General features: G+C 28.0%; 1 protein-coding gene across 1 annotated transcript in view; it reads right to left on the minus strand.

Annotated features, from left to right (window-relative positions):
* Positions 1-5,994: 5,994 nt before the first annotated feature.
* Positions 5,995-26,137, minus strand: part of LOC111627748 (atrial natriuretic peptide receptor 1-like) — a 331,314-nt gene continuing 311,171 nt past the window's right edge. The window contains exons 18-21 of the mRNA XM_023371378.1: positions 20,010-20,133; positions 15,927-15,995; positions 6,683-6,857; positions 5,995-6,151 (exon numbers count right to left, since the gene is read on the minus strand). Coding sequence (XP_023227146.1) covers positions 6,033-6,151; positions 6,683-6,857; positions 15,927-15,995; positions 20,010-20,133 — 487 coding nt within the window. The 3' untranslated portion in view covers positions 5,995-6,032. The remainder of the gene's footprint in view (positions 6,152-6,682; positions 6,858-15,926; positions 15,996-20,009; positions 20,134-26,137) is intronic.

Here is a 26,137-nt window from a genome sequence, read left to right on the forward strand (position 1 = left end):
TTTTTGTTGGGCTGCAATTTAAAAAAATTGTAGATCTATAAATTCCCACGGTCATCCGTCCTTCCTTAATCTTGAGGATGGAGTTAGATACATGAAATCTGAGACCGAGATATAAAAACTATAGGTGCAGGAGACTACGATTAACTATATAAGCCGGAAGTCACGTTATTTCAGTTGAAAATTTTCCTCTGAAAGCAGTTAGAAAGATGACCGGCACGAGTCTATTGCTAACAAGAAAAGTATGATGTACAGGAGTATGACACAGGAGGTGGAGAACGTATATTTTAATTTATAATACAGATTAGTGATGGAATTAAAAAAAATTAAATCGAAAGGATTCTTTTTTTTTAGAATAGAGTATACTAACCTGTTGAGTGTATAACGAAAGAAGTCGATATTTAGAAACATTTTTAGACTCGTTGCTGTAGAATCAGAGAACCCCCCAGGTATATGGAGTTATTGGAGAGTGAAAAGGCACTTCATAAAATCGGATAGAATAAGTTGGGAGCACCCGAAAATCTGATATTGGTAAGATCGAATGCATTATTAAGTAAATGAATGCATTAATGAGAAATGTTAGGAATTAATAGATATTTAATAAAATATCCTCTATTATGGGATACTTATTAGTATTTTACAAAGAAATTGACTCATATAACGATATCGTGAAACAATTAAATTTCACTGCATAAATAATGAAAGCAAATTTGGCGAATAAGAAGAAAAAGACTGTTCATTTTAAAGACTAGAATAGCAGCAGCGACAGCCATAACCATTGCTTTCGATATTTTCATCAAAACAGAGGAATGAATATGGAGCGATGTGAGAACGTATGCGTGCATGTTAATAAAACATGCATTCGCAAAGAATCTTTCAGATGTTAGTCCTCGGTAACTGGGAGGCAGACTATTCTCCGCGGTCTGAGTCTCGCATAGATAGACATACGACAGATATTCAACAATTAGGAAGAGATGAATGTTATCATTGAAATTTTCCTAGTAGCAGTATGCTGCAGGAAGCATAGGTTGTTTTTTTTCGTTGTTATCTTAGAAAAAATAAATAAAATAAAATGAAAGACGGTATGGGTAGATTCATTACGGTGATGGATCTATTCATATGATCCATTTTTATTGCTGTATTCAGCAGACTCCAGATACTAGAATTTTTCTCTAATTAAATAAAAACATTTTTTCGGTGTGTCAAAAAAAGTTGTTTAAGTAGCTATTGAACTCTCCCTTCCATGTGAAGATTCCAGTGCAACTGAAGAATCTTCCTAAAATGTCTCAGTATCTCGGCATCAGAAAGGAAGAAGAGACTCATGTTCGATCATCTGCATCTACTTGGCAACAAGTCTCCCGTTTGAAAGACAATAATTAACCACTACTATTTCTGGTTGCTGGAAGATCATTGTCTGTTACCGAGTTCACTATCTGCAAGAACACTTAAAGTGCATGCAGACGTCGGTATGCGTATTCTAACATTCCTAAAAAATCTCTTACAAAATAAAATTTAACACCTGTTGATGAAGGACGAAAGGACTGAAATAGAAGAAAGTATTAAATACAGATGCAAATAAAGAAAGTTTATTCTTTACAACCAATAGATTAATTCAATCCGCAAGTGGAATCAGTATAATAAGTCCTATTAATACTCTAATAGAGCAATTGGCATTAGCAAATTTACAAATTAGTCCTTCTAACAGCAGATAAATTAGTAATATAACTCATGTCCCTGTTTAATATACTATTACATGTATTTGCTTTCATCATTATTACATCAAATTGAATTAATTGTAGAAGCGTATAAAAAATTGATATAACATGTAATTCAGGCAAATTATTTAATGCATTTTTTATTCAAAATTAAAGTTGAAAAAAATGCTTTTAATCTTTTATTCTTATATGAAATATAAATACGAATAAAGGTAAAAATTAATCTATGTTAACTGTAATATATAGGCCTATATATATACAGTGGTGCCTCGTATAACGTACTTAATCCGTTCCAGGTGCACGTCCGTTAAGTGAATAATCCGTTATACGAAACGCATTTTCCCATAGAAATACATGTTAAAACATATAATTCGTTCCGCAGCATAAAATAACCGTACTGTACCATTAAAAAATGAAAATGGAGCAGTCACCAATTATGCCGGATAGTCAGATGTTGTGAGGAGGAGGTGGAGGAACACTTTCTTCACACATTCATACAGATACAGACTTTTTACACATTGCAGCGGGTCTTTTTTTTATTGTTTTTTAATTGGATTCAGATTCAGGAGAGGCTACCGGAGCTTGCAGGGTCAACTCCTCTTGTTCCATCCTTTGTTTTTTTCCCGCTGGCTTCTTGAAAAACATGTCCAAGGTGGTCTGTTTCTCTCTCTTCTTCAACACCTGTCGGAAATGACGGGCAAGGGTGTCATTGTAGAGATCATTGATACTGTTTGCCTCAGCTCTGTTTGGATAATGAGTGTTGGTAAACTCCTGAACCTCTCCTCATTCAACAAGGAAGTTTTTGTCAACTTTCACTCCTTCTGATGATTTTTTGCATTGTTTCAATTGAAATCACTTTTCTGCTTTTTTAGAAGCCATGATTGCACAACACTTGAATAAATGTAAATACCCTGCACTGTGTTGATGTACCGAATAAACAAAGCAGCAAGCCTAATCCCAACGCTCTGTACTTCAGATATACTGATAATATATTCTAATAATACTAATATATCATAAAAATAGCAGATTGTCATTGGCAACGGCAAAAGTGTGGAAACATCATTCGCACTTGTTCGTAGAAAGACCGTTGTTCGCCTCACGTAACTGCCGAACGGAAAGTCCGTTATTCGCAGCGTCCGTTATTCGAGGCGTACGTTATACGAGGCACCACTGTATATATATTTTTAATTATTATAATTCCATGTTTAATTCTTCGCTGTTCAAAAGTCAGCATATTAACTTAAATCGATTAAAAAAGATATAGGCCTAATAGTTTTTCCTATAATAGGTTATATCACTTTTTAATTCAATATATTCTTGATAAAACACGATTATACAATTTTAATTCTTTGTATTAAATAAATAGGTCCGCTTCGCTTTTGTGAACCGCCGGGGAGATCGTAGGTCTCCCGTTCCGGCGACAGGTCGTTAAACATGCTCACTTGTCAAGATGGCTAAAGTTTTTCTTATTGCTGGTCCCTAGGGTCGGGTACGCGAGTGGAGAGAGAGTATTTGGGTTTTTTTTTTATTTGTGGTTTTAGGCCCTTTACCGCTCAGAGAGCACAAAGAGGCCAAGAAGAGTATTTGGGGGTCGACGATAAGGTGAAGGGCGTATACGAGTAAAGGAGTCTACCATTTTAACAATTAAAAATAAGGATTTATTGAAATAAACAAAATCGACAAAAAGACTACACAAATTTCTTTCTAAACCGCCTATTAGCTCGAGAGAGAGAGTTTACATACTTTTTCATACCTCTTTGTGTGGTTCCTAGGCGAGTAAGTCCATGTAGGCACTTAATTGTTCAATAAAAGGTGGTTTTAATCCAAATGAGCACAATTATAAAAGTTCGCGAATTTGGCGATGATCGGATATCGATATGCGGAGATCGAAATTTCGGCGGGTTCGGAGAATCGGCGCGATGTCGTTGGTCCGGCTTTCGTTAAGAGACTCCTCCGAGAGGGGGTAAGAACTGTCTTTTATAGCTTTTTGCGGGGAATTTCCATCACGTGATCGAATGGCCTATGAGCTAAAGGTTATAGGTGTTCCAGGGGCCTAAGTGACGAAAGTTGGATGCTAACTATAAACTTTTGTGCAAGACGAGCTGCAAGTTATGTAGAGAACAATAGATGTTGATAGTTATGACAGGAAGGTTTGCACATTCCCGGCTAAGATCGATTTTTTTTCTTCTAAATCGTTACATAAACGAAAGTGAACTAATTACAATTTTTGTTAATAAATTCCGGATCTCACACTTTCCATAGACCAAACTGCAGAAACACTCTCTAACGCGGATTAAACTATTTCATTAAAAATTCGTATCATGAAATAAACATTATAAAATGTTCTGGAATTCTTTTTATGTAGCCATATTGTTTATATACTTTAGTAATATTTTCTATTACTAAAGTATCGTATTAAATTTGCTATAGAAGTTAGTTATTGTCAATTGGGAAATATAAGACAAAAGTATAGACACTCTGCGATAGTTAAACTTCATGTTTTGAAAGTACAGCTTTACACAGGTAAATAATCATGGGCAACACCTAAAAAAATAAAGATGTGTGTGTGGAATGTGGTTTAGTAGTGACCTCATAGGATATAACGTAAACTTACAAAAGAAAAACAAATCAGCAATACTTTCTATAGTATGTTTCTGCTTAAAATGCATTTATTTTCTAAACCAAAGTAGAACCAAATTAGCATGCTAATTTGGTTCTACTTTGGTTTAGAAAATAAGTAACAATAAGTAGACTATTTTGGTAAATTACTCGTCAAAGATTATATATTGTCAAGAACGTACAGTACATGCCGAGGACAGAGAAATCAACGTTACATTGTAACAAACGTTCGGAAACAAGATTCAAACGTAGCTTTCACATAGCAGCAGATACAGTATAACGGTTGAAAGTACCAGAAAACCGTAAAATTCATGTTATTTATTTAAGCCAGTTGTAAACCTTAACTTCCTAAAATGTTTTAAAAATGTTTCTATACCTCGTATGTAAAGAAACAAATATAAATTTAAATAACTAAGAAACAAATTTATGTGTTTTTGTTAATTGCTTAATTTTTTTATGAATTATTGTAATAAACGACTAAAAATATATACATTTTCTATAATTAACTCAATTCGACATACGAGAAAATTGATATTACTTATAAGAGGTTAAAGTGCAAGTCTTTGTTACGTCTTTTAATGCGATTATAGCTTAGATTGGGGTTATTAATCGGCATATAGTGATGGTCAGATGACCCAGCCGGTTAAGACAAAAATCTTCCACTCTGAGGACATGATTCAAATATGGGTTATGCTTAGAATTCTGGTGGATTCATACGGCTTTATCGGGTCCGTCCTAAAGACAAATAAGAAAGGAATTGTGGCTAAGATCAGCTAAGGATGAAGAGATCTTTCAGTTTCTGTGTTACCGTGTTCGTTGTATTGTTCTTAATGTAAGTTATGTAATAACAATAAAGTACGTAAAATGACAAAGTCTACTAATTAGTAAAATATATTGTCATGTAATATTATTTTTAGCAATTAGTAAAAAAAAAATTCATTTTCGAACAAATATTTATTACAACATCTCTAATTACTGCTTCCATTTTTGTAACATAACTTACATCAGATTAATCCAATTTAGTAATGTGAAGTAACGTATCATTAAAACTAAATAGAATTTTTATATAAAAACTATAGCTTTTATCATTTAGGAATTAAATTTCACAAAATAATTGCCATTTGATATCAAACTTACCTCTGATTTTAAAAAGAAAAGATCATTCAACTGTAGGAATTACTGAAATCTCAGATCCAAATAATTTTTATCGAATTTTATTCTTTAGAAACAATAAGTATTGCATTTCAAATATTACACAAGAAAAACTTTCAGATATTTCCTGAATTCTCCAGACTTATCTTTATTAATTTCTATTTATTTTATTATGTGACAAATATGAAGTAATTGGCTTTATATAAACACAAAATAAAATATTAATAACAGATGGCGCCATCAAATATTACCGGAAAAGTTAAGCAACTAATTACTGGAGTTTTATTTATATAAAATAAAAAGTGTCCTTTTAATTTTAGTTTATTTAAAATAATAGAATATGCCATATATTTCAAATTTTAAATTTCTTTTCAAATTATAACAATAAATAAATCAATGAGAAGTATTACATTCTTATATTTTGCTAATTTTTAAAATTTATTAATCCTTAAAATATAATGTTTTTTATTAAAATAATATGACAAAATTGGAATAAATTAACATAACAATGTAATGTTGGAAGAAAAGTGTCATAAATTTATATTTTATTTAATTGAATAAAGACTTACGTAATCCGGTAGATTCCAATCTGGATGCAGTATTTACAGTATCCCCAAACAAGCAATACCTTGGCATTTTCAGTCCCACGACACCAGCAGCGCAAGAACCTAGTAAAATAGTAAAGAACTGTACTTCAAAACAATTATTAGTCACTTTTGCATCAAATTATGGTTGGATCTTGCAAGGTGGACAATCGTTCGAATTCCTTGCAATTTTTCTTACGTGATCTGGATCACGTAAGAAAAATTATGACACCAATTAATCTTCAATCTCTAGAAGATAAAAATAAAAAAACAACCCTAACTAGATCGTGCGCGAGTTAAAAATTTCTTCGATTCTACCAAGTGACATTGTATAGATGAATACTGCTCTTTTTCTCACCATTTATTTTGTAAGAAATTGTAACTTTGATGATATTCTTCGATAAAACTAATATTATATATAGAATAAAAAACCGTAGTTTAAATGAATTACATAAGAGAGATGTTCAAAAATGTATTTTCTAGAGAGGAGGGAAATTAAGTATGTTGGTACCACGTAATATTTAAAAATTTTAAAATAATTTATTTATTATTATCGAGTAATATATGTATAATATTATTATACTGATAAATGTCTTATGAATGTTTTTAACTGACCTGAATGCATTCCTATTCTGAGTTTTAATTGATCTTGCGATTTATGTCGAATAGGGAATGTTTTGACAGCATTCAACAATGCTAATGACATTCTTGCTATTTCTCTAGCATGACGGAGTCCATTTCTTACTGGTAATCCGGAAACTACCATATATGCATCTCCAATTGTCTCAACCTAAAATATATATATATAAACATTCAGTAAACTTAAAAAATAGATATATAATAAAAACTAAAATCAATAAATTCAAATTGAGTCTTTGAAGTTTATTGTTTTGTTTAATGCAATAAATAATTTTTCGTATTGTTTTGTTGTGTAGAACATTCGAAAGAACAATACTCATACTAGAAACAGTAAATGACAATAAACAATTCGGTACGTCGTTTCGATATAACAAAATTAAACATACAGTCGACCCCCCTATAACAGTGTTGATAATTCTGTTTTATACGAATTCCATGTTGTACGAGTCACTTAGATTTTACAAATACGTGAGCCGTTCACAGCCCGGCACACATATTTGTAAAATCTAAGTGACTCGTACAACATGGAATTCATATAAAACGGGAATATCAACAGTGTTAAGGGGGTCGACTGTATGTTAGTGTAGTGAAAGGGGCTGGCTGATCAAGCATTTAATTCAGTGTTTAATTAGTAATTTTTTTATACCTAACATACTTGAAGAGCGAATTGTATATTTTATTTAAAAGTGTATAATATATTTTCTATAGATTTAAGCACGACGTCATATTTTTAATCATTTTTCATGCCAAGACTTTTTACAAGTCATATATACAGACAGACTTATTCATGAGATATTCGATAGTCAGTGAGATATATCAGGCATTTTTATAAATTATGTATCTACTTTAAGTTTGATTTTGAATGGTTTGATAGTAAGTCTTTCCTGTAGGTGATTTTTATAATTTTTAATTTTTTACATGTTATTGAATTCTCATGTATTATTTTTTTTAAAAAGATTTTTATATATCTTTGAAAAACATAAATCTAGTAATTTTTTTTCATATTTTAGAAAAATAGTTCATTGAAAAAAACGAGCAAAAAGTTAATTTACAAGGAAAATTGATACAATTTTTTATGATTATAAAGGAATCTCGTAACATTTGTAATCAATAAATCCATTATGTTTTGTTATTAGATTAATTGCACATTTTTCGAATTACTAAAAACACGGTGTTATTTTTTTAATTAATGAAAAATTAAGTTTTAATTAGTTATTTCTTGAGTATAAAAATTCATAATTAATAAGTATTTCTATTAAAAGTAAGTCTAGTAGACTCTCATTTATCTGCATAAATTATAAAGATAAAAACGTGATATTCTGTTTTTTTTTTTTTATTCTAAGACCATAAAAATCGATTTTTTAAGGTCTTTTAAGGTGAGATACGTCTACCAAAGTGTGTTTTTTTTGGATTACAGAGACGGATTTACATTTGTAGCATATTTTGGAATCGAGATTGCACGATAATTCAAAATTGAAACGAGCGATTATTTATTTGAGATCGTCACAATGCTGGGCTGCAATTTGTTATTATATTTTTTAATTTATTTCATTTAAAATATATGCTCTCCACCACAAATTAGTAGTATCTTGCCCCTGTACATCATACTTTTCCTTTAAGAAATCATCTATTATTGGTTAAACTCGTGTTGCTGGCTATCGAAAGATTAATACATTGTGAGAAACAATAGTGTATGGAACTAAACACTATGTAAAGGTAGTTCTGTGTTGTTACAAGGAAAACATTATATTTTATTATTTGATGATGCTTCTTTCGTAAAAATCTTTTAAGTACTTTCATTTTTACAACATATTGCATTTATCTATTAATATTTGATAAAGTCGAAAGTCAATTGTATTTGGTAGAGATAAGTTATATAAAGACTTCGGAACAATTACCACTGTCGTCCGTCCGTCTGTCTCTCCTTAATTTCGAGAACGGAGATACATAGATGAAATCTGAGATGTAAATTAGAAACCTTTGGGAAAGGAAGCCCGATTGACTATATATAAACTTCCAGTTTGTACGAGAAGTCATGTTATTTTAATTCAAATCTTTTCCCCTAAAAGCAGTTAAATAATAATTATATTGTCGTATATATTTGATAGTCCATCTAAATCATAACATAGCATTGTATTGTAATTTCCATTTGATATAAGAATTTTGTTAATCCGATAGAAAAAAATTGCAATTATCTAAATATAATATTACAATTAGATAAAGGAATGACTAATCTTGTAGTCGTATATAAGTATTATTAATTAGTATTCCGTCATAATTCTTCGCCTATATATAGTTTCTTATTTTACTTATTACATAATTTATAAAATTATCGATTTTCATAAACACTATGTAAAATGAATTTAGAAAACCTATCGATGATCTTTTTTCATTAAGAAATCTCCAATTTTTTGTTTAATTGAGGTTAAATTTATCAAATCTCTAACATTTCCTCATATATTACATAACAAGTGGAATTAAATTTATGTAATAACAACCATTACAACTTATATACCTAACAGTGCATCTATATCTTATTTCGTATAAAAACTACTAGTGATTATCACCTACGGTTTTGTAACATGAAACTACATTGTTGTCTGGTGAAAGATAATTAGATTAGGATTAGAAAGATCACGTATAGTTAGTGCTTGTGACATTTATTCTATAGTTCTGCGTGTTTTCTTCGGTATCTTCGTGACTGTTCGTGTTCACTTTTGTATACATAAGCAACTAAATATTAGAAAACTGTATATTTATATAATCATACAATTTATGTTTACATTTAATTTAGTTAAAATTGATTATATAAAAATTGTTTTAATAAACACTCGTTAAATTTCTTTAATTTCATAAAAGCAATAATTTACTGGTTAACTTTTGTGCATTCGAATAATACTTTTTGCTGAGTTTTAAGTTGCCTTGGTTTCTAATTCCGTGACATCTAACTAGTTTTTTACACACCTTATAAAATATTTTAGTTTATATTGTCACTCTTTCGATGTTAAAATGACATCTGAAGTTTTTACACCCTCTAATGACGTAGGCACCCGAGCACCATTATACATTTTTCTATAAAATTAAATGAATTATGATAAATAAAATGAATAAAGATATTGTAGATTTTTTTTATTCAAAACATAAAAATCGAGTCAAATCTTATAGAATGATTTACAATTGTTTCTGAAATGGTGTCTCTAGTGTCTGTAAAAGGCATAAGTAACTGATTTTCAAAATTTTTCAAGAATCTACTCTGCCTGTAAGTCGATCTAAGTCTGGGATTATTCCCTTTATGCAGACGAAATAGCAACATAAATCACATTGAAAAAGAAAACAGAAAATGCCGAGCCAACGATTTGTTCTAAGCTACACTGTAAACTCAATTAACATTTTGTTCAACCGTGTTGACGCTTCCTTTTGACTTTGTTGTAGTATTTTATAATTATTAGTTTTGCAGTGGTAGTTTGCTCTATTTCTATTTCTATATGTACATTAATGATAGAATAACTGATTTCTTCTTTTTGGGTACATAAGGACATAAAGTTGTTTCTTTCCTGAACGCAAAATTGATCGAATTTATGTATCTATCTTCATATGCCTGCATATTAGAAGGCAAGAATCTTTTATTTCTTCAGACACTTCCTACTAAAGTCAAATTCTATGAATTCGTTATGAGGCAGTTGTAAACTTGCAAATAAATTTCAGGAAGTAACTAAATCTATATCCGTACGCTCACCAACATTGATTTGAATTTCACCATCTCATGGTTTTTTAGTATAAAGTTTACGTTGTAACACATAAATATATTGTGTGTTTTCAAAATAATACACATTTATTACTAAACACACGATAAATATTTTAGGTATAAATCAGTTAAATTTCCGATTAAAACTTTGTAGGTAACCAGGTATCTATAGCGACATTAGGTGTTTTTCATTCTATCCACATAATGGTTAATCACAATGAAATTTCGTCACTTTTATTCGAGTAGATCAAAGAATTTAATTCATGCAAATTATATAATTTTAAGATATTACAAATTATGTGCAATTATGATTTAAAATAAAATCTGTATTTATAAATTTATATTAAAATAATTCTTATTTATTTACACAAACTGAAAAAACGAAATCCTTGTTTAGTACATGGTTTAGTACATTTAAAAAATTGTAATTCAGGCTATTTAAAATTGAGCAGATATCGTGGTTAACTGACTTTTGGTCTGTACTTTCATGTAAGCGAGAAACTACTATTTGTTGTTATTTTTATATCTTCTTTAAATATATTTTACTTTTATTAATACTCTTTTGTTTCTTCTCTGTTCCGTTTAAATTATAAATTACTTGCAAAACAAAAATTTAAAGCATTGTTAAAATATTTATAGAAATCTATCGTGTGATTTCCAATTGAACTCGAACCTGGATCCCTCAGGTCAAAAGCTGACACTTCTAACTCCTCTGTCTCTCTCTCTTCTCTTTCTAAATATTTAATTAAAAAGCTTAAAGGTTGTATGAACGAGGATTTCTATTTTTAAATTTAATTTAAATATTAATAATTTACAGAATTTTTTTTAGCAAATTAAAGATAATTATATGAAAAGTACAGTAAAATCATCGACGTCTTTCCATTTTAGTCAAAATTATTATAATATAATTAAAACGAAAGAAAATGTATCGATTAAGTAATTTAATCGATACAATTATTATGTGTGATGGATAAAGGTAGCCTATACGTTGTGAGTCAGAGACTGATAACGTGCGCTGCAAAATTATTAGAAAGTATTCTTTCTTGAAAGTATGGTTAAAAGAAAAAAAATCCGTATCTTGATTAGTAATCTGTGACAGTTTTAGGTTGTGCGATGCTTTACGCAAACGAGAGAGTCCTTTTATATCGATTTATACGCTATATTTAAAAACCTCCATCATGCTGTACTCCATATGTTTAGGACCTCTTATCTAATAGTTAGCCGAAACAAGGTATCAACAAACCTATGTTTGTACCTGTCTGAGGCTCATAGAAGCGACAATCCTTGTAGGAAAATATGTATATTGCCAATGCTGTTGATAAAACTGTGTACAATAGGCTACTGGCATAATTTTTTTTTTTTTAATTTTATGATATTATCTATGAAAATCGTCGCTTTATAGAAAGATAATAAGACTGTCTTGTTGAATATTTACTACTTTAGTCTTGTGTAAGTCTATTATATAAAACGAATATCTGTTACAGTTGTTATATTTTGAAATTAGATGTAATTTAGTTCATGCACCATTCGATAATATTTAAAAAAATATGATAATGAACGTATTTTAACCGTATTGTAAATAGTTCTCTGAATACTTCTCCTGAATGACACGTAAAGGATCTATTTCAAGAAGTTATGAATTTCTCTAACTCTCACGCGATTATGCAGCTACGAATAGACACAAAAACCTGAAAAGTTTCAGAGTAATATCACGAAATTAAACTCTTTTTATAGAATATTATTTGAGAATAACCAAATTTTACTATTAGGAAAATGAAATATGTTTCAATATAGGGGAGACCGGGGCAACTTCGGCATGCGGGGCAAGTTTGTCAAGCACTTTTTTTAAAAACAAATTAAAAGGAGACTTTGGTTATAGGTTAGGCAGTTGAGTTTTATTGGTGGCTTGTTGAGTGTAGTGTTTTTATTGTTCTCCAACAAGCGTAGTTGAATTATCAAGCAAATTTTCATTTTCGTTGAATTCCATATAATATTTTTTTTCCATTTATATTGAATTGGCAGGTTTTGTTATAATTCCATGATAACGAAAGTTACTTTTCCTGTTAGAAGGATGTAACTTCAACTTATTCACGTGGCCAGATCGTGGCTTGGCATTCTGTTCTCAGGGTTGTACTTAATGTTTCGAAATCATGACTAGCGGGGCAAGATCGGCAACATAAAGCCACATTAGAAGCAAAGGATAAAAATCAAACAGATGATAAATGAAAACATGTTTGCATTTGTTATTCACGTATATATGTCTTTGAACTTGCATTTCGTTGTAATAATATTAAATGGGTGTTGGATTTGTATTTCTTTGTTTTAATAGTGAATTCCAACTTATACATTGTTAATAACATAATTTTATATATGTGCCTATCTTGCCCCATTACTGTTGCCCCTATACCAGGGGCAACTTTAATAAAAATAATTAAAATAATTACAACTTTACAAAAAGAGAGAAGTTGCCGATCTTGCCCCTATACCCGGGGCAAGTTCGTCAATTTCTCTCTTTTTGTAAAGTTGTAATTATTTTAATTATTTTTATTTCCAAACTGATTTTAACCAGTTCTATAGTAAGGTAACATTCCAATAGACAATATGAAAAGCTCTTTTTTCAGTTTACAGCAGTATTTATTACACAAAATTTAAGTAAAGCTTAACATGCCGATCTTGCCCCGGTCTCCCCTAAATGAAAACAATTTGTTATTTTTTTATTTTTATGTTCATAAATAATGATAATTATCATAAATTTTAGAAAAATATAAATTAACAATTTATATTACCTCATCAAAAACATTGATTTAAATGTAATAATTGATAACGTCAATTAATGTAACATTATATATTAATTTAATGCTATAATATATTTGATGTAAAAATTCTGACATTCATTTTATACTGAATAATACGTTTCTCGAAATAAACTTCTTTATACTCCTTTAATTTTAATTATTCTGCATTTTTTATAGCAATATTGAAAATTAGTTGACTCCATTTTGTCTTGCTCACCAATTGTCAAGTGGATGATGAAAACAGTAAACATCTGATCAACAGGCTAGATACACACAGTAGTTTTCCAGGGTTTTTTCAAGCATTTAAGACCTTTCTATAAGAAATTTTCCCCCTAGTAGGGGGTCATTTTCCTACAGAAATTCCTCACGAGCATCCCCTAGCAACCCATTATTTTCTCATAGAAAGGCCTCCCCCTAGCACCCCTATTCACCCAAGTGCATCATTGTCGTATCCAATCATTTCTTCTTATTCAAAATTTGAATTAAAATTCATTAATCATACTAAATCCTTTCAAATAATTTATATCTTCATTTAAATACAATAGACGTAACCAAATTTTATAAATATGTATTATAAAGATGTAGTACGTCTTCAGATATTTATATTCTATTCACGAGAATTTCTTAAGAAAACGAGAAGAAAATAAACTCTAAATTATTTTACAAGAACGAAGTAAAAATATTAGTTGATACAAATGTAAACTTCCGTATTCAAAACTTAACTCTCTCATTCACCGCTATGTAAATATTACCTTCGATTTTACAAAAATACTAAAAAAAATAATAAAAAGAATTGCAAATATTTTACTTGAAGAATTAAACAAATAGGTCTATAGATATTTTCGAATAACGATATAACATAAAGAAATATAATGTGACAGTTATCAGTTTAGGTGCTGTTAATGAAAAATAAATATTGGTAAAAAAAGAAAGAAAGAAATTACATACCGGTATCTTACATAAAAATATTATACAAAATTTAGTCAATTATAAATATATACGTATAAAGTTATAATAATATTCAATAGAAAAAAATGTCAAAGTTTAAGAGCATTTTCATCGATGAATTATTAACTGAAACAAAATTTAGGAAAATGTCATATAAGAAAAAAATAATATGGAAAATTTCGTGCATCAACAATGAAATTCAATGAAGAATGATTCCTTAATTTCCAGAAAGGAGTTAGAAAGATGACCGGCACGACTCTATTGTAACAGGGAAAGTATGATGTACAGGAGCAAGCCATTACTAATTTGAGATGGAGAGCATATATTTTAAATAAAATAATTTAAAAATTGGAGCCGGGAATTTTGATAATGTCAAACAATAAACAATTGCTCATACTTTTTAAAATGATTTCGTCTTGCGGGCACTTATACAGGTTTACAATTTATATAAAAATCAAAAATAAGTGTTCTTTCAGGAATATATTTTTACATTTTATTTATTTATTACTTTTTAATTTCTTGTCAATGGGATATTCTTTTATTATCTATGAACCATGATGAGCATGGATAGGGAATTACAGTGATTTGGAACTGCCGAGTGATGAGGGAAATGGTCCGAAACTTTCACGTCAAACTTCTCACAAAAATTTCTAAGGTTTCCATTCAACTCGAATCTGTATCCCTCTCAGCGACAAGATGCCACCTCGATCATCAGGCTCTCTCTCCAAATATTTAATTACTTTAAATAATTAGATCCGTAAAGTTAGAGTATTTTTATTTAAATAATGTCCGAAAATTGTTAAGAATCCAATCTAATTTTACGCTGAATTTCATTAAAATAAATTCAATTTTAAAGACATTTATCATTTTAGTGTTATTCTTAGTAAAGTCAATATCCACCTACATTCAGTTTCTAGAAATAACGTAACAATGAAAATTTATATATCTTGTTCAAATAGACAAATATATCGATAAGAATTTTATAAATTCATTTAACTTTGGATATTTTTTTACAGAATTTTTATGTATAGTAAATAGAGAGAACTACCAATTGCATTAAAGGATGTAAATTACTCTTCCATATCGACTAACATTAAACTTTAACTAATAAAGTAGTCATAAACTACAGTAGTTTATAACCCAAATATGCATAATCACTATACACTAATCTCGAATTTATCATCGTCATATAATTTCAAAGTAATAACGATTCAAAATATATGTTTACGTTTTATAAAATAAGGAGTTAAATTTTACATTTTAATTAAAGATTATAAATTTAATTTTATGCAATTATCAAGAAGAAAAGTTAGAAATTTAGTATCACATTATGTAAGAATTTGCAATAACGAATACTTTGTATTTACTTTAACTTAAATTCAGTAAACTTGGGAAAATTATACTCGAACAATAATAATAGTAGGTTAGAGTTGAACAAATAAGATTCCATTGTAAGTTCTTTGTTTTTTTCCTTTTTCTAAATTGTTACAGACGGAGTTAGTTCATTGGCAAGACTCTGTTGTTAACAGGAAAAGTATGATGTACAGGGGCTATGCTACTAATTTGAAATCGAGAGCATATATTTTAAATTAAATAAATAAATAATACGATAAAATTTTTTCTAGTTAAAAGTTTGTAAAATGTATGCTGATTTTTATAATACAAAAATTATTAACACAAAAAATCACCTGTAATGCATCAAAATATTATTTAATTAAATCAATATTCTTACCTTATAAACGTCAAAGTTTTCGATAATCGAATCAAAACATGTATATAGATCGTTGAGCAAGTTTACTACCTGAAAGATAAAACAGAAAAAAAAATTAGATAAAAAATTATTTATAAGTTTAGTCGTTGCCATAGAGGAAAGAATGAATCGAAAAGAAATCGATGGAAAAGTATCCAAGTGAAACTAAATAAAAATTTCACACTTACATCCTCGTTTTCATAGAAAAAAATTGCAGTTTATAAGATTTTTAAAGTCAATATTACATTTGTTCACTTTTTAAAATGTTTGTTTTCTGGGTAGGATATTTTTTATTCATTGAAAACGAATTTTATATAGAGTCTATGAGAAAAATAAACAGATGGATAACTCATCTATCAGCTATATTTTGTAATAATAAATAATTAATGTACTGAATATTTAAAAATATTAATAAGGAATAAATAAGTAAATTGAATTTTTGTCAGGTAGAACTGGAAATAAATCAAAAACAAATTTCTCAGTCATATCTCGCTTGACAACTCATTGTGTTTTCTTTCAATTTATATTAAATATATAAACATTAACTAAATCAGGACGAGTTTTCAATTACGCGATCTTATAGAAAATGTCAAAAGCAGATATAAATAATAAACAACATGTTTGTTAACACTCTTCTATTTTAATCTTTAATTTATATTATCTTGAGTAATAAAAAATTATAACGTTAATTAAGTTTTATCCTACATCTGGACCTACGTTTACTGAATCTTTATCACTTTTTCATAATAATTAACACTGCAGTAGTGACAGTAAAGTTTAAAAAATAGTAATAATTAAGATTAGAGTGGAGTACAAAAAACTTTTAATAATGTATTTATAGCGAATCTCTTAGTGTAGAAATTTTTTAATGAAGACATCTTAAGACAACGAAATTCATTATAGAAAATAAATGGTGTAATATTTTATTTACTTTATCACTACATATTAAGATAAGCTAATTTTAAATTTTTCCTTACGCTAATTTATTTAATAATAATTATAAAATTAAAAAATATATATAAATTGCTCATTTATCCTTATCAAAGAGATTAAAACAATGATTAATTAGAAAAGAAAAAAATATATAAAATATTTAATTCTGTCCGTATTTATGCCATTTTTTACAAGACTGATATTTTGCTATTAAATCATTTTGTAGTAATTTTTAAAATAATTTTGCTATTACTTCTTTCCAATCATAATGGATTTTAGTAAAAATCGAACAAATGAATTGCGTAAGTTTCGCGGAAAAAAATTTAGAGTAGAAATGAGTTTTAATAAAAGCTAAATTTTTAGGGTGGAGATGAGTTTTATATATACAGTATATATTGTAAATTGTAAATGCTAATAATGACTAAAATCTTTATTTAATCTAACGACCCTACTCGAAATATGATACATGATTCCCCTCTCTATTTCTATGATACATGACCCCCCACCCACTCTATATCTTTTCTCTGCCAAAACTTAATAGTATCAATCTCCTTAATATACAATTTTAGACTTTCAATTGTTCATCCTTCGTTATGTTCTTGCGAATTTGGTTACTCGTGCGTATAAACTCGCATTTGATAATTAAGTTCCTCCTTTCCTATATTTTAAATAACTATAATGTATTCTGACATCTACTCTACTCTTTCTAAAGTCAGGTACACTACCTTTATAATGATCAGATATCTGGAGCACAGAGATAAAGGACGAACAGTAAGATTAGTTCTTTGAAATCTCCCCCTCTTTCTCTCTTAAAATCTTTAAATTGGAAATTTCTATAATGAACGATTCTTGAAATATAACAAAAAACAGAATATTCGAAAAAAAAAATTTTTCTCGAATCCTTTACGTGGAATTTTCGGATTTTTTTTTCAATTGAAATGGAAATTTTTTAACCAAACTGCAAACGATCAGTTTAAATCAATGAAGAAAATACTTTTGATCAATTAAAAATATCCATTATTGCAAATAAACTATAGATACAGATAATATAATTATACATTATGTTTAAAACAATTAAGTAATGTATACGTATGCATATATAGTCAAATTCGGTTATAGTCCCTCTCAATTAACGTCATTCCGATAAAGCGCTAGAGTATTGACGAACGGATAAAGAATTTTCGGTATCTGTGTGCTATTAAATGTATGAATTTGCATTACATTATCATCAAACTGTTTGATTAAAATTTTCAAACTCAAACTTAAGTATACATCTCATTATTATTCCCTTAATTGAGACTCTTAGCACCACGTTAGATATAGTGCCATTCTAAAAAGCGAACAAATGGTGAGAGTATATCGGGTTTGAATATGTTCTATATAGTAATAATAATGTATTTATAACACTATAACAGCATAGTACAGACAATTACGATTTTCAGTTATAATCCTTTCCTAAAAATATGCACGAAAGTCGAAAATCAAGTTGCATGTTCAAGGGAAGTTCCATTCTCTCTGGAAACGAAACTCAATTTATAAAACTAAAAAACAAGAAGTTATAAAATCCCTTTTTAAGTAAAAATGTTTTACGTTTTTACAGTGAATACGGTGAATATTATAACATAAAATATTATTTAAAACGTTAAAAATTATAGGTTAAGAAAAAAAAACAGAGGATAAAAATCAATTTTCGCAGATAGTTCTGATGTTACTGGCAGAAAATATTACTACACAATAGATGGAAATTTATGTACAGTACGTCCACTAAAAATATATGAATGTCCGAATGTGTCGCATGGAAAGTGATTTATGTGTAACAGTGTCATGTGCGAAAGAGCGAGTTTCCCGAATGTTCGTAGTTAAAGACTGATTATATACAGCATAGTATTATAGTATATAGCATATCAGTTACAAGATTTTCTACTAAAATAATTTAATATAACTTATGCTATTAATCGTTTCAAATAATATACTATACTTTTAATAGAAATTTCTGATATAGTAGTTATATTCTGTAGACAAAAGTTAAAAACTGGATATTTTATTACTATCTCAGCATAATCTCAAATTATGACATTGAGTTTGAGTAATCTGAAAGCTCGTTTTACGACGATACTTTAGTAGGTAATTAAATTATTAAAAAGGATTTATAGTATTTAAAAAATTTAATTATTATACTTCTTACTTTAAAGCGGTATAAATGTATAATCTAAGGTAATATTTTTATTTGAAAATTTTCATGTAACCTTTTCAAGAATTCTGTAACTAAAAGTAATTTTAAATTAAATATTTATTTATTATTAATTAATATTGACTTATAAAATAAACATTATTATTCAATTTTTTTCATAAATTTAATACAAATCGATCCAGATGACGAGGGAGGGGAAATATATATATAGCCTTGGGATTAAATCCATGAAAACATATTGACCCTTCCTAACATAATGTCAAGTTTCAATTTTCTGTTAAGAAGATTTCATTCGGCATTATGTGATAACCAGTCATATAGATATTTTCAAACAGACTTTTCGTCTAATGCCATAAGATCTTTTAAAATAAACTTCTTGTTTATTCAATAGAAAATATAATCCTATTATAAGTAAAATAAGAAGGAAAAAAAAGTATTTTCTATTCAATATATTTATGTACAGTTTCAAAAAAAAAAAAATAATAATAATACTGTATAAAATTGTAATTAAATGTTAAATTAGCAAAATATTTTTAAAGTAGCATTATTATTAAAATTTATAATATGGAGAGAAATTACTGTAAACTGATTATATCAATAAATTGTTATAATTTAGTTTAATGTATAAAAATTTCATTATTATTTTAACGTTAGTTAATTAGAATTTAAGAATTAATTCCGAGGATTAACAGTTGAGTTTATTTAGCATTATAATTGGAACGTTAAAATTAAAATGTTTTAATTTATATAAATTATTCTATTGACAAATATATATAGAATATTTTATTTCTAAAAATAAATTAAAATGTTTTATTATAAAATATTCATATTTCCCAATAAATTGTTTTTTGATATATTTTAAATAAGATATAAATAAAAACGTGTTAAAATATTTTAACTAAAACGCAGAATATATATAATAAAAATAAATTACAATTTACCTGCATAGGAGTGCTTTGTGCAGACAATGCAGTAAATCCAACAATATCACTAAAATAAATCGTAACGCTATCAAATGCTTCTGCAGTTACCGATTCTCCTCTTATTAATTGACTGGCCACAGACCTGAACAATGAAAAATAATTACGTATTAAGTTTCTTTTTATAAAAAAAACAACATTCCATAAATAATAGAAACATATTCTTTACAAAATAAAAATTCATTTTGTAATGAAAATGTGACAGCGACTAGATAATTTAAGAGCAATCAGAATTTCTATTTGCTAATTTATTTTCTGCCACGTAATTTAGTTTCATTTATAAAATTAATTTAAAATGAATTAAATCTAAAAATATATTGAATTTACTTGTATATTTTTCCATTTAAATTAATAAATGAAAAAAAAAAGAATCATTTCAGAGTCTGAGCTAATTCTTATTTGTTTAAAAGAAATAATAAAAATAAATAGTTTTGTTTCTGATTCTGAAGTATAAAGGATTATTGCCAAATGATAGAACTATCTGTCACTAAATCCTTCATGTCTTAAATAAACATTCACTAAGAGAAACAAATTCTTTTTCTTTATAGTAAGTAACTTATATACAATACATCTTTTGAAAATTGAACTACAAAACTTTGTTTTCTTAACATAATAAACCAGCAACGAGTCGCTCAACTTAAAAATAATTCTAATAACGAGTAAAATCGTCATTCAGTTCGACCCTAATGGAGATACACACGACCCCATTATCTCTCCCACCCCTCGACCTTTATTTATGAAAATTTAAGAGCATCAATCCTCTAATACACAAACTTTCCTGAAGAATTTCAGAAGTTTTCGACAAAAAGCACAGGAGTTATTAAGCTTCAATTAGGGTGAATAAATTCGTTTCCTCTACACACACTACACTGACAACCGAGAAAGTAAAAATCAAGGAATATAAATAATTTTATTAACACTGTTTTTTCATATATTACAGAATAATTATTATAGTAACTTACAACTTATCTTTTATTTGTATTTTTGTTCTATTATAAACAAATTAAATAAATAATTAATAATGTTTGCTATTTGTTGTATGTATTAGAAGATCCCCATACAATTAGAACTAATTTCCATAAAATAAATCTGGATGAATAATTATAATATTTGAAGAAAAATATGGAATTTTAGAAGTGTTTGATTTACCAAACTTCGATGTTTTAAGCATTACAAAAGACTAAATGAATGCAATGTGTATAATTTATCACTTAAACCTAACATAAAATTACTGGAATATTAACGATTTTCTCCTGTAATATTCTGTTTAAAATACTTTTACAAAAGTTTTGCCATGATATAAATGTGTAAGCTATAAAAATAACTTTTAATGGCTAAGTTTTATGACTGTTTTCATTTAATTCTCGTATATTTTTTAAATTTTATATGGGAAAATCTAAAATTATTATTCGATAATTGTTAATAAATTTTAACAACTAACGTGGAAAAGTATACAAATTATCAATTAATAATAAAAATGGCTGCAATGTGCCTTAAGAAATTGTACTGAAAGGAAATTTTTCTGTCACAATGGCTTCTTAAAATGGTATAATGATATGTAAATTATAATTATAGAAATATATAAAGTATACTTATATAGTTATTAGCTAGATATGTCCGACGTTTTCAGGAGTGGGTTTTAGTAAGGGGCAGTTGTACTGTACTTTGTACAGTACTTTTTAAGGAGTTGAAGAATAGCTGCGTGTGCCTGGTGTTGCTCGGGCTTTAGAGGTGGTTAAGGAAAAGAACCAATGCAGTATTTTTTGAAGAATATCCGTACCAAATTTGGTGCGAATTCGTTAATTAAATGATAAAAACACTATCTAACAAGCATACATACATATCTAGACTTATATATATTTACATAAATTTAGACATTCTTAAAGTCAAATTTTTCAAATTAACTTTCGACAGACTTTATTATAATGTCGTTTCTAAATAACGTTATTAATGTTTCTCCAGTAATAAATCTAAAAACATTTAATAATATCTAAAAGTATACTTAGATTACATATCGATACAACTATATATTTTGTCACATAATAATTTTCATTTAAACATAGATATAATGCCGAGAAGCTAACATAAGAGTTAAGAGCAATGATATCTATTATTAATTCATCGCAAATATTGATTTTCTCGTGTCACGAGCTAGTTCATGGAATATCTTACATTTTGCTTCATAATTCTAATTTTTGAAATCATAAAATAATCTTTGTGAAAAAAATTCTAGCTCTATATTTAAAGCAATATTTCTATGCATACGTGAAAACATTGTTTGATTCTTTATATATGGAATAAACAAGAAAAATTAGTTTTCAGTCTCCAAAAGTCATAAATTTTGTTCAATATTTTAACGAATTTTTATTTTTTCCTAGCTGTTGTATACAACAGAGGTCAATGGCAATCAATCAAAAAAAATAACCACCCAATATTTTTAAATTTTTAAACTAAGAACACCTTGAATCGTGAGAAATATAAAAAAATTCAGGGCTTTTCTGTATGTATGGATGTTTGTGTGTGCATGGGAAACGATTTTGTTCATCCTCTTTGAAGTTTAATTAATGATTTCTTTGCTTTTAGTTGAAAATTTCTGAAATATTGCAGGGACGTTTGTGTATTAGGGGAATTGATGACCGACACATTAAACATTTTTTTTTCCTTTTACATTATTGTATTTAATGTAGAACAAACGAAACGTTACAAAATTACAGTAACCATATAGTACCTACCAATCAATAATTCTTATTCAAATTCGACAGAGACATATTCATGTTTGAAGGAGATTCGAATCAACTCTCTGATTTACTAGAACAAAACCTACCCCATATAGTAATGATCTAGTTTTATGTAAAAGTTCTGTAACAGATCGATAAATTTTTGCTTTACAGCTATTACATTCCCGGCTGTTATGTATACATTACAAGGAAAAGTAATGAAATCGTGTCAAATTTAACCCTCCGAGATTTTTGCAAATCTCCATATGTTGAGACTCCTGAATCCAAAAACTCAAAACACAAAAGAAGAATTTCGTAGATGTGTGTATGGAGGGTGTGTGAGTTGGTCTATATCACATAATATCTCGAAATGGGGTAAACATTAAGAAACGAAATTTGGTATGGTGGCTTGCATATAAAGGGCATTCATGCTATTAAATTTTGATGGTTAAAGGTCCAGGGAGTAGAAAGATAAAGGAGGAATCGTGTGTCATATCTCGAGAGGAGTAGGACTTATTGATTTTATTCGTTACTAACATTTATAGCTTTCATAAAATCCATCCCTATCCTCAAAATTAACCTTTTTCAATTTTATAGTAATTAAAATATATAAAATATAGAAAGTTTTTTAAAAAAGTCTGATAACAGATGGCGCCACACACAATTTTATTTATTCTGCTTAATAATATAAAAGTTATTTTTTTTAAATAAAAACTCATAACAGCCGGAAAATTTGTGCAGCTCGTTGCTGGATTTTTTAAATAATGTATTTGACTTTTTATATTCTTAATTAATATTTATCCATATCATTATGGGCGCCAACTCTTAGGAACAGGAACCCGTTCTGTTAAATTTGGAGACCCGATACCACCCGGTACGCAAATGCCAAATTATTAATTTGTAATTACCGTATATATAAATATTGCCCCTAAATAAAAAATCAAGCGTACTGTTTAAGTGTTACTGATTTACACAATATTATTTATTTATTAACATCTAGCTCCTAGACGAATAATACGTTATATAATTTCAAAAATCAAAACACGTTGAAATTGTTTAAAATTTTTAAAAATAAAATTTACGTTGTTATACATTTTAATAAAACTATTTTCAAAAAAATCTAAGCGAATAAGAACATTCATTTATTTTACTTTAAAAAAAAATCTAAAAATGATCTTTAAATATAACATTAATCATATAAAAATTATACTTAAATGCCATATGAAAATTCGGTAATAAATGTGATTTTTATACATAAAATATAGATAAAAAAAATTAAATATTTTAAAAAATATAATCTTAAAACATGCGAAATCATGATATGTTTTCTATTAAGAATCTTAAATTACATTATAATTAATAAACGATACTTGTTTATTGATTCATTAAATATATTTACTTTGGCAAAAGCTGATAAAGTAAATCTTCTGCCTTCCTTTTTTCCTCCAAATAATCTGCAGTTCTTTCTTCTACCAACGCTTCTAGGTTATTAGCGTATTGCTCCATTCGTGAAAGAAGATTGTCCAATATGTTACCACTTTCATTGTTTCTGGTAAATTAATTTTAAAAGAGAAAATATTAGAAAAAATTCTTAGAATATATTGGAAATTTTTTAAGAAGTTCAAATAATTACATTTTCAGAAATATTTTTTTTTTTCATTACAAAAACTTATCACAAACGAGAAGAGAAGAGAGAAATTATAATATCTTATCTTCGGATTATGAATATTTATGCCATAATTTTCATATTATAAGAAAAAGAAATATTTAGCATTTAACAAATTTTCATTAATACAAGGATAGATTTTATATAACTGTCTGAAGATCTATTAAATGCTATGATTTGTAAAGAGTGTATTTAATTCATAAAGAATATCTTTTAGAATTCCTCCGGTATTTTGCAAAAAGCAAATTTAGAAAATGTTTGCATATCGAGTATATTGAAACATTAATGTTATTACGTACTTCCTACATATACATACCTATATGATATATACCGTATATCTATGTACCGGTATATGATGCAATCTTTACATTGTATATAATATACAATATCATTTAAAGTCCTTCGTTAATTTTATTTATTTAATAAGTAATTTGTATACGAAGGTATACGTTATGGCAAACATGGAGAAATATAAAAAAATTCAGGGCTTTTCTGTATGTATGGATGTTTGTGTGTGCATGGGAAACGATTTTGTTCATCCTCTTTGAAGTTTAATTAATGATTTCTTTGCTTTTAGTTGAAAATTTCTGAAATATTGCAGGGACGTTTGTGTATTAGGGGAATTGATGACCGACACATTAAACATTTTTTTTTCCTTTTACATTATTGTATTTAATTTAGAACAAACGAAACGTTACAAAATTACAGTAACCATATAGTACCTTCCAATCAATAATTCTTATTCAAATTCGACAGAGACATATTCATGTTTGAAGGAGATTCGAATCAACTCTCTGATTTACTAGAACAAAACCTACCCCATATAGTAATGATCTAGTTTTATGTAAAAGTTCTGTAACAGATCGATAAATTTTTGCTTTACAGCTATTACATTCCCGGCTGTTATGTATACATTACAAGGAAAAGTAATGAAATCGTGTCAAATTTAACCCTCCGAGATTTTTGCAAATCTCCATATGTTGAGACTCCTGAATCCAAAAACTCAAAACACAAAAGAAGAATTTCGTAGATGTGTGTATGGAGGGTGTGTGAGTTGGTGTCTATATCACATAATATCTCGAAATGGGGTAAACATTAAGAAACGAAATTTGGTATGGTGGCTTGCATATAAAGGGCATTCATGCTATTAAATTTTGATGGTTAAAGGTCCAGGGAGTAGAAAGATAAAGGAGGAATCGTGTGTCATATCTCGAGAGGAGTAGGACTTATTGATTTTATTCGTTACTAACATTTATAGCTTTCATAAAATCCATCCCTATCCACAAAATTAACCTTTTTCAATTTTATAGTAATTAAAATATATAAAATATAGAAAGTTTTTTAAAAAAGTCTGATAACAGATGGCGCCACACACAATTTTATTTATTCTGCTTAATAATATAAAAGTTATTTTTTTTTAAATAAAAACTCATAACAGCCGGAAAATTTGTGCAGCTCGTTGCTGGATTTTTTAAATAATGTATTTGACTTTTTATATTCTTAATTAATATTTATCCATATCATTATGGGCGCCAACTCTTAGGAACAGGAACCCGTTCTGTTAAATTTGGAGACCCGATACCACCCGGTACGCAAATGCCAAATTATTAATTTGTAATTACCGTATATATAAATATTGCCCCTAAATAAAAAATCAAGCGTACTGTTTAAGTGTTACTGATTTACACAATATTATTTATTTATTA

Source organism: Centruroides sculpturatus, unplaced genomic scaffold, assembly GCF_000671375.1.
Source record: "Centruroides sculpturatus isolate CEXI.00-Female unplaced genomic scaffold, Cexi_2.0 scaffold121, whole genome shotgun sequence".
In the NCBI taxonomy this organism is placed as follows: Eukaryota; Metazoa; Arthropoda; class Arachnida; order Scorpiones; family Buthidae; genus Centruroides; species Centruroides sculpturatus.